The 14,643-nt window shown below is 38.9% G+C and overlaps 2 protein-coding genes across 2 annotated transcripts; both read left to right on the top strand.

Moving 5' to 3' along the window:
• The first annotated feature begins 643 nt into the window (after window positions 1-643).
• LOC306821484 (globoside alpha-1,3-N-acetylgalactosaminyltransferase 1-like) lies at window positions 644-7,219 on the top strand. Its single transcript, XM_079339942.1, has 11 exons — window positions 644-790; window positions 3,000-3,041; window positions 3,212-3,289; window positions 3,549-3,581; window positions 3,806-3,940; window positions 4,219-4,327; window positions 5,188-5,301; window positions 5,837-5,953; window positions 6,085-6,218; window positions 6,655-6,732; window positions 6,845-7,219. Exons 1-11 carry the CDS (start codon window positions 726-728, stop codon window positions 6,990-6,992), a joined length of 1,053 nt encoding a protein of 350 aa, XP_079196068.1. The 5' UTR covers window positions 644-725; the 3' UTR covers window positions 6,993-7,219.
• Window positions 7,220-10,012: 2,793 nt separating this feature from the next.
• mpc1 (mitochondrial pyruvate carrier 1) lies at window positions 10,013-14,532 on the top strand. Its single transcript, XM_079339268.1, has 5 exons — window positions 10,013-10,232; window positions 11,659-11,662; window positions 11,843-11,939; window positions 12,897-13,029; window positions 13,586-14,532. The coding sequence occupies exons 1-5, from the start codon at window positions 10,162-10,164 to the stop codon at window positions 13,608-13,610; spliced, it is 330 nt and encodes a 109-aa protein (XP_079195394.1). The 5' UTR covers window positions 10,013-10,161; the 3' UTR covers window positions 13,611-14,532.
• The last annotated feature ends 111 nt before the right edge of the window (window positions 14,533-14,643 follow it).

The following is a 14,643-nucleotide window of genomic DNA, read 5'->3' as shown; positions in this document are numbered from 1 at the left end:
GCAGACATAGAAGTTCATTTTTTTGTGTCAGTGGCCCAGCGAGCCTGTCAAAAAAGTATTTAACCTTTGTGTGAGACTGTTTGTAAAAACCGTTATGGCAGATTGCAATGTGAACATTGATGAAGGGGACGCGAGAATATGACCTGTAATACCATGGTTCAATAAAAAAAAACTCCCATTTAGTTAAGGGCTGCATGCTAATATTAGCTCCTACCTTAAAAGCTGAGTCTTTTTTTGTTCAAATAATTTTGACACAAAGATATGTTACACAGTCACCAAGTAGATATAGGGATGTGTATTATTATAGGAATATTTATTTTAATTTAATAGAAAACAAATGTGCAGAAAAGGTTCTCTCCACTTGGTTTGGATTGATGTTCACCTGAACGTTCAGAGTGCAGACAACCCGTTTGTTTATGGTTGTTTTTGTATTGCACAAACTCTTTTATTGTTTTTGTCCTGAAGTGAGTCTTCTGTTTAATGAGATGACCTTGCACCCTGGTCCCTTACTGCCCCCCCCCCCCCCCCCCCCCCACACACACACACACACACACACACCTCTTTCTTCCTCATGTCTATATGCAGTCACTAGAACCTCCTCCTGTGCGTTGTGTAAAGACTTCATGCACAGCCACTTATTTTCTTTGCTGATGTAAAATATTGCTAACGGCTACAGATTCAGCTTGACTTAATACTATAGCTTGGAAACTTTCCAGAGAGTGGATATGCTGCGAAACATTTCCAGGACCCATGTTTTAATCATTTTATTAATTCTTCTGATTTTTGGGGGGTAAGAATTCAATTAAATTTATTACTAAAGGAACAAAAAAGTCTATCTACTTGAGATGAAATAGCATTCTTATGTATTTACTATCTGTGTTAACCAAATAACCAAAATAATGTATGTATCTACATTCTAAGGAATCGTTTGAGTGTATTTTGTGTATTTCTCCCTTTTTTTCTGGGTTAACACGAATTCTACTTTGTATATTTTTACTGAAATAAACTCTTCAGCTATGATCAGCAGGAAACTAATATTACATTATTAAATATCCTGGTTAGAATATATGATGTTGGCTTTAGTAAAAAAAAAAAAAGAAAAGAGAGAGAAAAAAAAGCCTGCATTGCAAAGAGGCTCATTCTGTGACAGAACTTCCAGTGTTTGTAACCTGCCGAGGGACTGCAGATGTAAACTAGTTCTAAGATAAGTCTGATACAATGCATCAAATGGCAACATTGATGTTTAACAAAGAGACTGTCCCTTTACAAGGGAAAAAATAAAAGTTTAGAATATTAATATGTGTTATTTTACTGGTTAATGGCTGAATTTTGCAGCTGATCTGTTAATTAGTAGAGGCAATTCAAAGTGATTCAAAGTAAGACCTAATAATCTTTAACCTGAACTATGGCTATTATTTCTAAAGCAGCTACACCAAAAACATTTTAAAGCCATGGAACACTGCATTACAACAAGCAGAGCTTATAAGGAGCTAAAGATAAACTATATTTAGGAGCTGGACGAGATCTTTTTTTATCAGCAGTGTATTGAGGAATCAATTCATTTGTGTCAAAGCCGTGAATGATTCAGAATTACTTATTTGATCAAATAATTTTATTTCATTTTCTTTTTTTGGATACATAATGTTCTTTTTATTATAGTTTCACAATCGGAGAGCAACTCGAGATTCCCTCAAGACTAAATCGAATATTTCTGATTCTAATAAGATAATGACCTTTAAACTACTTTCTGACTCTCAAACAAACAGCTTCAAGTTATACCAATGAACCCCTTCTGTACCTAGTGATAATCCAAGAACATGAATGGACTACGTTTCAGCTGAAAGATCAAAGCATAGATTTAGGCAGGAGCTTGTTTACTATAACGTGTAATAACAAGCTGAGTATGAGAATCCTATGTGTAATTTACATGACCTCAGGGAGGTACAATATGGAAATGCTTTGAATTAAGAGCTCACTTACAACTATTAAAAACTATTAAAAGAGGACTCACTTTACTGCATTCATATATTTTTCTTTGTTCACACAGAATATTTTGTAATCTGGGATTATCCAGCATGAAGTCTTTTAGGCTTTATTAATATGTCACTGAACTATGACTGTTGAAGGTTTTCACACTGAACTATGAATGTTGAGGGTTTTCACACTGAACTATGAATGTTGAGGGTTTTCACACTAAACTATGAATGTTGAGGGTTTTCACACTAAACTATGAATGTTGAGGGTTTTCACACTGAACTATGAATGTTGAAGGTTTTCACACTGAACTATGAATGTTGAGGGTTTTCACACTGAACTATGAATGTTGAGGGTTTTCACACTAAACTATGAATGTTGAGGGTTTTCACACTGAACTATGAATGTTGAGGGTTTTCACACAACACATTTGTCTTTTTATCCCCCATCACACGCCCGACTGACTCGTTGATGTTTAACCAGAAACAGTTGAATGTTTGAGAACATTTACAAGTTTCTCCTGCCTGCTGTTAACGTCATCTTATTTGTCTTAGCAAGTGCTCATAACTCAACAATGAGATACTGTACACTCTTTGCCCAGGACATTGACAGTTTGTCAAATGAGTGCTGCCTCTTGTGCCCTAAAAAACACGAGCAGGATGGCAAGAAAACAACAACTCTTCATTTGTGCCTTTTCATTACAAGAAATAACAGCAAAGGAATGAAATTACATTGAGTTTGAGTGTGCAGTGGAGGTTATGCTATGTTGTATTTGGTAACTTGGTGAATTTTAGAGCTAAAATGGGGGTCAAGTATGCATAGATCAGATCCTCTCTCTGCTATGTTTGGAGTCAATGATGAACAACTAATGCACATTTTAGTGAAAACATATTTGTACAGGACTGTGCAATGTGTTGAAGGGATGTGCAGAAATGTTAAATCATCATATTGTTATAGACCCACATTGAATTTAGAAGCTTGTAATTACGCAATTTTTTTAATTATTTTTATTTCTGTCTTCGTAGAGCCACATATATCTACTCAGGAAATACTATCTCCTCCTTCAGGTATGTGTTCTGCAAAAGATTTGAAACAAAGCATGACAAACCACAAAGATTTTATGCAGGATCAGAGTCCTGCAAAAACTGACAGCTAATAAAAGTTTCTCATAGTAACGTTAATTTGAAATTAAAATAAACTCCGAGAAATCATTTTATTTTCCATTCTATGATTTCAGTCTTTTTAACCATCAATACACAAACGACTGTCTGCACGAAGGTGGCTGGAGGATCGGAGACCTAAAAATGCAAACTGGGTAAGACTACTTTTGACTCACTGGTTTATCCATATCCTTGGCCAAAACATACAAACTGCTCTTACAAATAATGTATAGAGTTTAAAGTATGCCTTCGTTTTAAGCCTTGGTGACTTCTTTTTTGCCATGGACGGTGGCTAGTGGCCACTCAAGGATATTAAGAGCTGCATAAATCTTTTTAAATATATTTTCTACATTATTGGACAACATTTTCTCTTAAAAATGAAACTCTAAATTTGTATTGGATTTTCTTTTTCAGAGTGCATTATGCCCAGCCAAGTACACAGAAAGGGTAAGATATGAATTTAGGATGAAACATCCCATTCCTGTGCAGAATGCCTATGTTCAAATTGTTTTATGATCCATGTTGAACCTCCCAGTGAAGCTTTACTTTGTCTCTGCTTAATGTTCAGAGCCACACTATACATTAGAGCTGAAACTTTTGTCATGAAAAATAGAAATCATTATATAGATATTATGCTAAAAACAGAGTTCCTGTGTTCTTTTTTCACTCAGACGTACTGATGTGAACTCTGTGACAAACTGGAACGCTCCTCTGGTTTGGGAAGGGACTTTTAATCCTGTGGTCATCGATGCAATCTATAAACAAATGGACCCGAGAGTCGCTGTGGTTGTGTTTGCTGTTGGCAAGTAAGTACACATGGTGTCAGCAGAGGCAGGTTTAAGCTGGTCCACTGCTTCAAAAATGCAATGTGCAAAAAAAAAGGAAAATATGCAAAAAAATGAGTGTAGAAAATTTTGACTTTGGTTCTATGTTTCTTGCGAGTGTAGCCTACAGTAGGTAATGAAATTGTAATTATTTGTGTAGCCAGAATGTATTTATTTTCCGCCTGAGGGCAATATGCCTATTTTAGCAAATAAAAATGCTTTATGACAGGCTACTTACAGAAAATCCTCCTTCCATACAGGTACACTCGCTTCCTGAAGGGCTTCCTGGACTCAGGTGAAAAGTACTTTCTTGTTGACTTCAGGGTTACTTACTACATCTTCACCGACAACGAACAAGAAGTTCCCAAAGTAAGCTATAAGACTTATTTTTAAAGGTATACTTCACCCATTTACATGAAGCTGTGTATCATTAGAAACATGGTAGTAGTGTTGAATGGTCGTGAATCAAACCCTCATTTTGCCCTGAGACGAGAAAAATTTGTTTTTCTTTGCTTGAAAGTTTTCTTCATGTGATGCAAAAAGCGTCATATTGCATCACATGAAGAAAACTTGTAATCTGGTCAAATGGGTGAAGTATCCCTTTAAGTATTTTGTGAAAAAATATGTGACAAAATAAAGGAAGAACAGAAAGAGTTTAAAGGAAAGCAAGAAACAAAAGACAAAAACAGGGGGAAAAAAAGGGAAATCAAATGGAGGGAAATCTTAAGAACGAGAAGAGAAGGAGTAAGGAAAAAGAAAGGGAAAAAGGGTGAAGAGAATATCGAAAAGAAGAAGGAAAGAGAAAAGGAAAGAAGGCACAACAGGAGGAAGAAAGTCAGAGAAAACAAGACAGAACATACTGAGTTGCAGTGATTGTATTAAACCAAGGAAGAAGGAAGGAGGAGAGGAGGGACCAAAAGGGAAGAACGTGAAGTGAGAGTTCATAGCAGTGTAACAGAAAAATGAAAGGCCAGAAAACCAGGAAATGTAGAAGATTTCTTTATTTGAGGCAGCACTAACTCCCTCGCAACCAACAGTGATGCAGTAGTCTTTGTAACCAATTATTGTGTCACAACATTTTTCTTCTTCTACAAATAAATCAATATAATGTGGCAAAATATCTTGATAACATGTTAGCTTGATTTCTTCACTTATCTTTGTTATGTTAAATGTTGTGAGAAGAAGCCATGTGTATCTCAGGTATTGTAATCTTGTGCTCCACCTGCCAGATTGAATTGGGCAGCGGTCGGAAGATCTCAGTTGTCACAATCCCCAGTGCCAAGCGCTGGCAAGAAGTAGTACTTGGCCGGATGAAATGGGCCACGAGCACCATCGACAAACAGGTATACAATAATGAAACATGTACCATTGACTCTACATATATATGGATAATGCATCTCATGAGCTGTGGATGTTATTTAGAGTCAGAACATGCACAGCATGTGTCAGGCTGCTGCAGCTGCCTCTTCCTCTGACCAAAACACACATTAAACTAATCAATAAAACATCATCAGGTGAGTACTGTCCATAGCTTCTAATGTTGGTTTGAAGTAGACACTGAAGGTTATGTGGACTTCAACGAAATCTTCAATCAATCCTAAATCCTTAAAAGACGGAGAGCACAAATGCTCCCTGAATGTGATGCTGAAATATTTGGAGTGAAGATTATAAGCTCTGCTTCCTCAATGTTAACAGATACAGAAAAATACACAACTTTTTCTCATGATTTTTGTTATCAGGAAATTTTACAGAATTAATTGAGACAGTCAGTAGGATATGCACAACACAAAAAGCAGGTGTCATGAACAGCTTGGTCATCAGTGCCATAGTCCTGAGGTGCACAAGAATATAAATAAACTTCTCCGACGTGTTTTTCAGATCCGCAATGAAGCAGATTATCTTTTCATGATGGACATTGACAGTGTTTTCCACAATCCTGTCGGGGGCGAATCTCTCAGTCAGCTGTCTGCTGTGCTTCATAGGGGCTACTACAAGGTTCACTTTTCTATATCAATTTTAAGTTATTGGAAATATGTATATTTTATCTCTTCTATGATGTTATGTAGTTACATTTTTTTTAATTTAATTTCACGTTTTCAGAGTTTTTCTGTTTTTTTCTCCCTCAGAATACCCACAGAGATCATTTTCCGTATGAGCGTCGGCCCGGTTCAACGGCCTATATACCTGCTGAAGAGGGAGACTACTATTACACTGCTGCTGTGTGGGGAGGATACCTGGAAGATATGTACAAACTGGTCAAGTAAACAAAAACAAATCATCGAAATTGATCTTACATGTTCTTTAAATCATTCTTGTTACGCTTGAGAGAAGTTGACCTGTTTCGCCCAACGCTCAGCTTTAACTTTTTGTTTGTGTTTTGTCTCTTCATTTTGTTGTCTTTGTTATTCAAGTTTTACATTCTGCCTCATTTGAATGTTTTTATCGTCTAGTTCTAACTTTTGTATTGTAATTAATTCACTTCTATATTTGATTTTTCTTGAAAAAAGAGTTATTTCCATGCGTTTCTTGTCTCTAATGCCACGAATAGTCGGTTTTATACTGTTATGTAAGCATCTGATGGTTTTTTGAGAGGATGCCTCAACTAATTTCTGCATCGCTTGTCCTAAAATACAACAGTCATTAAAATGTAGTTTGACTTCGGTCACAGAGTATTTTCTTTGAACTCTTTTTTCTAGATACTGTTACATGCAGTCAGAGGAGGACAGAAGGAACGGGATTGAAGCTGTGTGGCAGGAAGAGAGTCACCTCAACAAGTAGAGTGCCACATTTTGCCCCTGCTTTTAAGTGTCTGTGTGAAATTGAAAAAGAATCTAGCTTGGTATTTTGTTTGCTCATGTCTTTGAGTGTCTTTCTTATGTCATGTAGGTACCTGCTGTACAACAAACCAACCAAGGTGCTGTCTCCAGAGTATCTGTGGTCAGACTATGATCCCATACCATCAGACATTCGAGTCGTCAGGATCTCCCAGCTGGTTAAGGACTATAGTGAAGTGCGGCCAAATGGTGGACACTGATGTCAAGTCTATAATGTACAGGACTTAAAACCTTGTTATCTCCAAACACAGTACAGAATCTGCATCCAGTTGTGGTTTCACAGATCATGTCAATTTTAAAGTGTTTTTGTCTGATAAGTAATGGCAAAAGTGTTTCAGGGGAAATGTAATGCAAAATCGTTTGAGTTGAATTGCATCATTGTTCACGTTTGTTTGTGTGGCAAAAATAAAAAATGTAAAAAAGTGAATTATCAGGCACTTCTCTTTCATTCTGATGAAACCTCAATTGAAGACTTTTGAAATAGAGCACAAACATTTTAAAGTCACGTCAAGTATATCTTTAACTATGAAAAGACCAATAGGGTGCTGACATTTCAGGTGACTTTCTCCTCTGGCCTGTAAAGAGTGTACATGCACAAAGATTTTTTTGTATAACTTGTGAATTTGTCATTGTCATTCATACTTGGATATTATCTAGTTCACAGGAATCATATTAGTTTTCTCTTCTGATATCTTTAAATGTAAAGTCAAGACAGTTCAGTCGTGGCTTGTCTGAATTTAGCTCGACAAAGTGGAATGAAAACAAGTTTTTAGTTGTTGGAAAGACATCTATCACAGCATGATTTTCAAAGACTCTCACATAGTTGGGAAGTTTGTTGGAGAAAACCTGGACAAGTTTGATCTATTGGGGTCACTAGAGATAGGTTGGTTATACTATAGTTGTCCTTTTCCTATTCAAAAAATTAGGGGCTGGTGAGTGACGTACCATTTCTGAGGAGGTATAGTGTTTTTTGGACATTAAGGTATTCTTAGATGCAAAACGATTTTGGAAAGGGAAGAAGGTGCCTATGTGTTACAGCAGGGGTGTCCAAAGTGCGGCCCGGGGGCCATTTGTGGCCCTTGAGTGGATTGTTTGTGGCCCTTGACTTCAAATCGAAGAATATTTAATAGAATTATTTAATAATTTTGGCCCCAGGCCTCATCAGATGGCATATTTCGTTCTTTTTTTCTTTTTCATGTTATCAATCTCAATCAATCAATCTTTATTTATATAGCGTCAATTCATAACAGGCGTTATCTCAAGACACTTTACAAAAGCAGGTAAAGGACCTTACTGTTTGTCTGTTAACATTAACAAAAGAGCAGTTAACAAGACCATGCTCATTGTTATGTTTACAAAAAGCAGGTAAAGGACCTTACTTATGGCTATATTACAAGAGCCCAGCTTAATCCGTCATAGCGTGGCAAGAAAAAACTTCCTTTTAACAGGCAGAAATCTTCAGCAGACCCGGGCTCATGACGGAACAGCCATCTGCTAAACTGTGCTGGGCTTGAAAATGGGATGGGGGAGATGGGACAAGATGCAGAAAGAAGAATAGGATGGGATAGGTTGGGGGGGGGGTCTGGGCAGGCCATCCAGGGGGGAGGGGGGGGGGGGGGGGTTCTTTGGGCAGGCCATCCTCACCAACAGTCCCAAGGAACCTAAGAGAGCTCAAGGAACCTAAGAGAGCTCAAAAGGAGAGGTTAGAATACAAAGATAGTGACAAGCTACTGCTTGTCACTATAGACATATCTTATTACTATAAGATAAGAAAGCTGGGAGAGAAAGAGGGAAAGAGAGATAAGAGATCCTGGTGCCAGTTCCCCCGGTAGTCTAGGCCTATAGCAGCATAACTATGAGCTGGTCCTAAGCCAGCCCTAACTATAAGATTTATCAAAAAGAAAAGTTTGAAGTCTATTCTTAAAAGTACCTAGTGTGTCTGCCTCCCGGATCCCGACTGGTAGACGATTCCAAAGGAGCGGTGCCTGATAACTAAAGGCTCTACCTCCCATAGTACTTTTAGAGACTATAGGCACCACGAGCAGGCCTGCATTCTGGGAACGTAATGTTCTTGTCGGATAGTACGGTACAATTAACTCTTTAAGATAGGATGGTGCCTGACCGTTTAGAGCTTTGTAGGTGAGCAGGAGGATTTTAAATTCTATTCTAGATTTTATAGGGAGCCAATGGAGAGAAGCCAATACAGGAGTAATGTGGTCCCTTTTCCTAGTTCTAGTAAGAACACGAGCTGCAGCGTTTTGGACGAGTTGGAGGGTCTTTAGAGATTTACCATAGCACCCTGCTAAAATAGAATTACAGTAATCCAACCTGGAGGTAACAAATGCATGAACTAATTTTTCAGCATCATTTTGTGACAGGATCTGCTTGATCTTAGAGATATTACGAATGTGAAAATAAGATGTCCTTGAAATTTGTTTAATGTAGGAATCAAAGGACATATCCTGATCAAACAGAACTCCTAGGTTCCTAACAGTGGTACTAGAGGCTACACTAATACTACTAAGGGCCGTCATATCGGCAGAGAAAGTCTCTCTAAGGTTCTTAGGTCCAATCACTATAACTTCAGTCTTGTCTGAGTTGAGCAGTAAGAAGTTTCTGGTCATCCAGGTCCTGATGTCCTTGACGCAGGCTTCTAGTTTACGAAGCTGGTTGGTGTCATGTTAGCGAGGGAGACCTATAAAAGCCTGACTATTCTTTCCAAAAAATTAGAACACAACAGTTTCTCACTGCAATTAGTTACTGTGTATTTACATTATTTTTTGAAGAGGTCAAAATACAAAAAGTTCCTTCCAATATTTAAAACAAACCCTGTGGCCTGTGAGTGATTCTAACGCAACATTTTGGCCCGCAAGAAAAAAAGTTTGGACACCACTGTGTTACAGGGTAAGGCCTTATGAGGAAGCTCTCCTTTGGCGCATCTAATCTTAGTAATACGGACATGTTGCAGCAGTATCTGGAAGAAGATGTGAACAAAACCACTGTGATGGCAAGTGATGTAAAGAACCTGTAAACACTGTGAGAGGAAACCATTTGCAGGTGCTGTACAGTGTCCAAAAAAGAGTTTAGGAAGGTGAGTAAAATGAGAGGTGAGGAGGGACCCTTGTAAGCTGAAACTGTGAAAAGAATGAAGGAAGATGAGGAAACGGTGACGCAAAAATAAAGAGGAGCGTCTGGACGCATGGACGGACGATTTTACGACAGTGTCGTAAATCGCCAATGTTATGGTCGGAAACGTGTCCGGTCGTCCTCTGAGCAAAGCTTTCAGTCAGTCGCCCTTCAACACAGACAGAGTACTGTTCCTCTTCTTCTTCTTCTTCTCCAGGACAGGCTCAAGAGCAGCATCAAATCATGGCAGGGGTTATCGCACGGAAAGCTATCGACCACCTGAAGAGCAAAGAGTTCCGGGATTATTTGACGAGGTAAAGAAGCTGCTTTACTTTAGGTTAGCTTGTGTGCTAAAGTGGCTAGCTGCAGAGTGAAGAGGTTACATTAAGGAGACGTTATCTCAGGTGTGACAGCCCACAGACTGATCTGTGTAACCAACATTTAAATACATTTATAACAACACAGAGTCTTGGTGCGTCATTTCTGTCTCTTGTATTTTCTTGTTAGAGTTCAAGGACGATTGTTCTTTATTCAACTTGATCAGAAGGTAGATTATTTTATAATCTATCAAGCATTATTCAACTTTATTCAATTTGGTAGATTATTTTATAATCTGTCAAACATTATTCAGATGAAGCTCTGAGGGAATGATGTTTAAAAGATTTCTCCACATCATAATTTAATCCATCTGACTCAGGTGTCAAATGAGTGTTCACAGGTGAAGAGAAAAACTCTGCTTTTGGACTTTTTGTTTTTCAGATTGTTTGTTTATTTGTAAATAATGCACCTGCAGGTTGGTGCATTTTAGAAATACTGTCAAATGAATGTCTTACAGAAATGTACTGAATGAACAAAACAACAAGGGGTAGATTACATCATACTGGATATTTGTTTACTAAAAGTTATCACTAAAACCTGTGATCATTTCTGTTTTCAAAATTGGATAAAAGTTTTCTTCCTTCTCTGTCTGCACCGCTCCGATGAAGAGCATAAACTTTGACTGCAGACGAGAAGCAGACCTGTGATCTGGAGTAAAGGTTTTCATGTGGACGCTGTGATGCAAGAGGCCGCCTCTGTTTATAGGCCTCACACATGATGACGGTTTTTGTCTATAATCCAGTACAAGGTCAAGCAAATGCATCGGACGGGTTGGAGGGAAGATTGTAGTGACTTTTAGTTCCTTTGTAACCATCAATCAATAAATCAGTCAAAGACTTTATACATGCATAGCAGACAAATAAAACCTCTCTCAACACACTTTACAAAAGAGCAGAAAAAAGGTTTGTTGAAAATGCTTTAGATGGTCATGAACATCAGTAAAAATTTAATAGAATAAATAAACTAAAGATGGGTGATGGAAAAGTAAAAATAGAAAATAAAGAAAAGACAGAGGAACTGAAGAAAAAATCACATTAATACACAATAAAATCCAATATCCATCTTTCTGGCTCTCTTACGTCACCACACAAACTAAGAAGTCAACTATTTTATCAGCTTGATTTATGAGGTAGATGGTTGACTCTCAGTGCAGATGTTTATTTCCATTCAGGTCCTACCTGGCTGACTTTTTGTCGTCTTGATTGAATGTTGTTCTGTGGAGGATTTTAAACCCGTCAGAACGAACGTTTAGTTTGTCTGAGTCGCTGTGTTTCAGGCGGCAGAAGCTCTTGCTCGTATCTGTGTTTTTGATCTGTGTTGTTCTTTTCTCTTCTATGTGACCCTGACGAAATTCCAAATCAGCACAGTAAGTCCCTCTCTTTTCTCCTTGTCTCATCTGTTTCTGTCTGTGACTCAGCCTGCTTGTTTACCCACATACCTCACTATACTATACAATCTTATTTTTCATTTAAAGAGTTTTTTTCTGTACTTGCAGTTTTACAAATGAATGTCCCAGTCTACATTTCATATCTCTGTCTGTGTGCAGCATTTCTGGGGTCCGGTAGCAAACTGGGGTCTTCCTATCGCCGCCATCGCAGACATGAAGAAGAGCCCCGAGATCATCAGTGGCAGGATGACCTTTGGTAAGACACTCTGACGTGTGCACTGATCAGCCCAGATACACACACACAGACTCCACATCCTTATGGAGATAGCATTGTCAGGACGTTTCTTACAGTCAGACAGAGCTGGAGCTGAGGCGGGTTTGAATCCTCTGGAGAAACCGTTACATCGCGCCCAGCTGTCAGTCATGTCAGCCACACGCCTCACTATGGATAACACGTGTCGTTCATGAGATCAAACAGCTGTTTCCTCCCGTACAGTGCACGTCAGTGAAGACTTAACAAATCGGACCTATTTTAATTTTTCGGACCAGGCCGTGTTTATTTATGCTAAAGTGGGGTGTGTATGTGACACTTCATTTTCCAGTAGCGGAGGTCACAGCTCGAGAGTAACACCGTGCAGTAAAACGCTGGAGTTGCTTAGCAACATTCTAGTTTCATTGAAGTGGTTTAACTGGTTGAGTTGGTGTTGGAGTTCCGTTGTTGATTTTCATTTTTTACGACTCTTTGCTGCTTGTATAACAAACGCTCGAGCTCCAGATGTTGTTCTGACACAATCTCTCCACAGCAGCGCTCACCCTCGTGTGCTGCTGTTTGATAAAGTTATTATTCTTGATAGTTTATTTGAGGCACTTTAAGAGAGCTTCCACGTTGACCTCAGAACGGTCTTAAAGGTCAGAAAGGCTGACTGAAGATTTACGTTGCAGCAAAGTTGACGAGCTCTTACCTGAAGAAGAAAAAGAGCTGTGATTTTTTTTTTTGGTAGCATGTTGAGTACGTTTGTGAGCTTCATTTCTTTTTCTTAATGTTACTGCTGTTCTGAATGAGCCTGCAGCTACAGCACGTGATGTGTGTATCAGCCCCTCCTCTGACCATGAGACCTGTTCTGTAGTGTTAGCTGTGGAGAGGTGGTATCATGTTTAAACTCTGACCTGTGTGTGTGTGTGTGTGTGTGTGTGTGTGTGTGTGTCCTCCCAGCTCTGTGCTGTTATTCACTGCTCTTCATGAGGTTCGCCTACAAGGTGCAGCCACGCAACTGGCTTCTGTTTGCTTGCCATTTGACCAACGAATCAGCACAGCTGGTTCAGGCAAGTCGCCTCATCAAATTCAAGTAAGCGCTCCTCTTTAATGTGACCTTCCAAACAACGCAGTGAAGCTTTTCTCCTGCTTCACACTCGTTTATCTCTCTCAGTCCACGCACACACCAGCTTCATGTACAAACAACCTCACCTCCTTCATATAACGCTGGTAGACACGTTCGGCTGTTTCAACTAATCCTTGAGCCGTCTCAGTGCGGCCGGCCCAAAGGATGCCCAACTGGTTCTGATAACATCCACAAAAGCTACATGAGCGAAAAGTTACATAATATCCTCGAAGCTTCTCTGTGAGGCGTAATGATTTGAGCCTTGGTGTTTGTTTTCTTTATCTTTGAGCTGATGTGCTCTGAACAGCTTGATTTATTTCACGTCAGTTATAATAGTTATAGTTACCTTAATCATTACCTCTGAGCATTTTTAAAAAGACTCGTCAAAGTGACGTTATACCTTCTGTGCTTGAAACGGTCGTTAGATGTTGTATGATCATGTTCAGGCTAAAATGTGTTAGTATGAAAGAAGTCAATAACCTAAACTGAAATAACATTGTGTGACTCGTGACTTGTTTTTCAGTATGGAGAAGAAGACAACATCCTAATGGCAGGGAAAAGCTGATGCAGCAAATTCAACTTGGCACCGTGCTACTTCAAAGGCCTCCTGAACCCGGACATCGAAACTCCTGCATCTAAAACGTCGTAGTTAACAATGAAACTTTGGCACTTAGATTGTTTTTAAGCTGTTGTTACCATGATCAACCACCCAGCATCCAAGAGATCAAGTGACTTTTTAGCAAACAGACAGAACATGCACAGAGACGCTTCCTCACAACGATAAAGGTCAACTATTGTGCTGGATTTTAAGATTTTTTGCGGTCTTCAAAATGACCAAAAAACAAAACAAAAAAAAGTAATATTAATGGTGAATGTTCACTCAGCAAACCAGCCTGACAGCTAGACGCCTCCCACACTGGATCCACTGGCTGTTACACACTTTAGAAAGTCAAAAATTTCAGCTCATAATTTAACTCTTCCTCACCTGTGAGTGAATTACATTTTTTTTTTCAATACACACTGCACTTAGCCTCGGGTCAGTTTGTGCAAACAAGTCCATATCACAGCACATTATCACCGGTAACAGGCGTCCGAGACTTTGTCCTGAGAGGACTCGCTGTATTTGTTTTACCCTGGAGCTCAAATTATGCGTGCGACGTGAACACAGTGTGAATGAGGATCGTTTTAGTACAGAACAATGGCGGATGATTTTAAAACAAATGATGAAATAATTCAGAAATGGTTGTCTCTTCATGCAGAGACGCTGTGCTCGCTGTCATTCAAACCAGACCGTGTTATTATCCTCCACATCTGAGCGAGACAAGCTGCTTCTGTCACTGCTGACCAAACATGTACTCCTGTGTGTTGTTGTCATGTGTCAATCACATTAATTTATTGCATTGTTTCATTCACATTATTCTTCCCTGATTAACAATTTGATTGTTTGTTTCTTCAAATAAACTGGTGATACAACCTGAACACAGTTACAGCCAGTGAGTGATTATTTGCAAAAGCAGATTATTAAAGGGATACTTCACCCATTTACATGGAGCTGTGTATCATTAGAAACATGGTAGTAGT

Source organism: Symphodus melops, assembly GCF_947650265.1.
Source record: "Symphodus melops genome assembly, chromosome: 3".
Lineage (NCBI taxonomy): Eukaryota > Metazoa > Chordata > Actinopteri > Labriformes > Labridae > Symphodus > Symphodus melops.
The sequence above is the reverse complement of the archived record's forward strand: the minus strand, read 5'-3'. Positions and strand labels throughout refer to the sequence as shown.

Excerpts from the sequence above, each read along its gene's own strand:
- LOC306821484 (XM_079339942.1), top strand. The coding sequence starts at position 726 with ATGCTGCGAAACATTTCCAGGACCCATGTTTTAATCATTTTATTAATT. Across the intron at positions 3,290-3,548 it reads GACCTAAAAATGCAAACTGG|AGTGCATTATGCCCAGCCAA; the intron begins GTAAGACTACTT and ends TTTCTTTTTCAG. Across the intron at positions 3,941-4,218 it reads GTTGTGTTTGCTGTTGGCAA|GTACACTCGCTTCCTGAAGG; the intron begins GTAAGTACACAT and ends CCTTCCATACAG.
- mpc1 (XM_079339268.1), top strand. The coding sequence starts at position 10,162 with ATGGCAGGGGTTATCGCACGGAAAGCTATCGACCACCTGAAGAGCAAA. Across the intron at positions 11,940-12,896 it reads CAGTGGCAGGATGACCTTTG|CTCTGTGCTGTTATTCACTG; the intron begins GTAAGACACTCT and ends GTGTCCTCCCAG. Across the intron at positions 13,030-13,585 it reads AGTCGCCTCATCAAATTCAA|TATGGAGAAGAAGACAACAT; the intron begins GTAAGCGCTCCT and ends CTTGTTTTTCAG.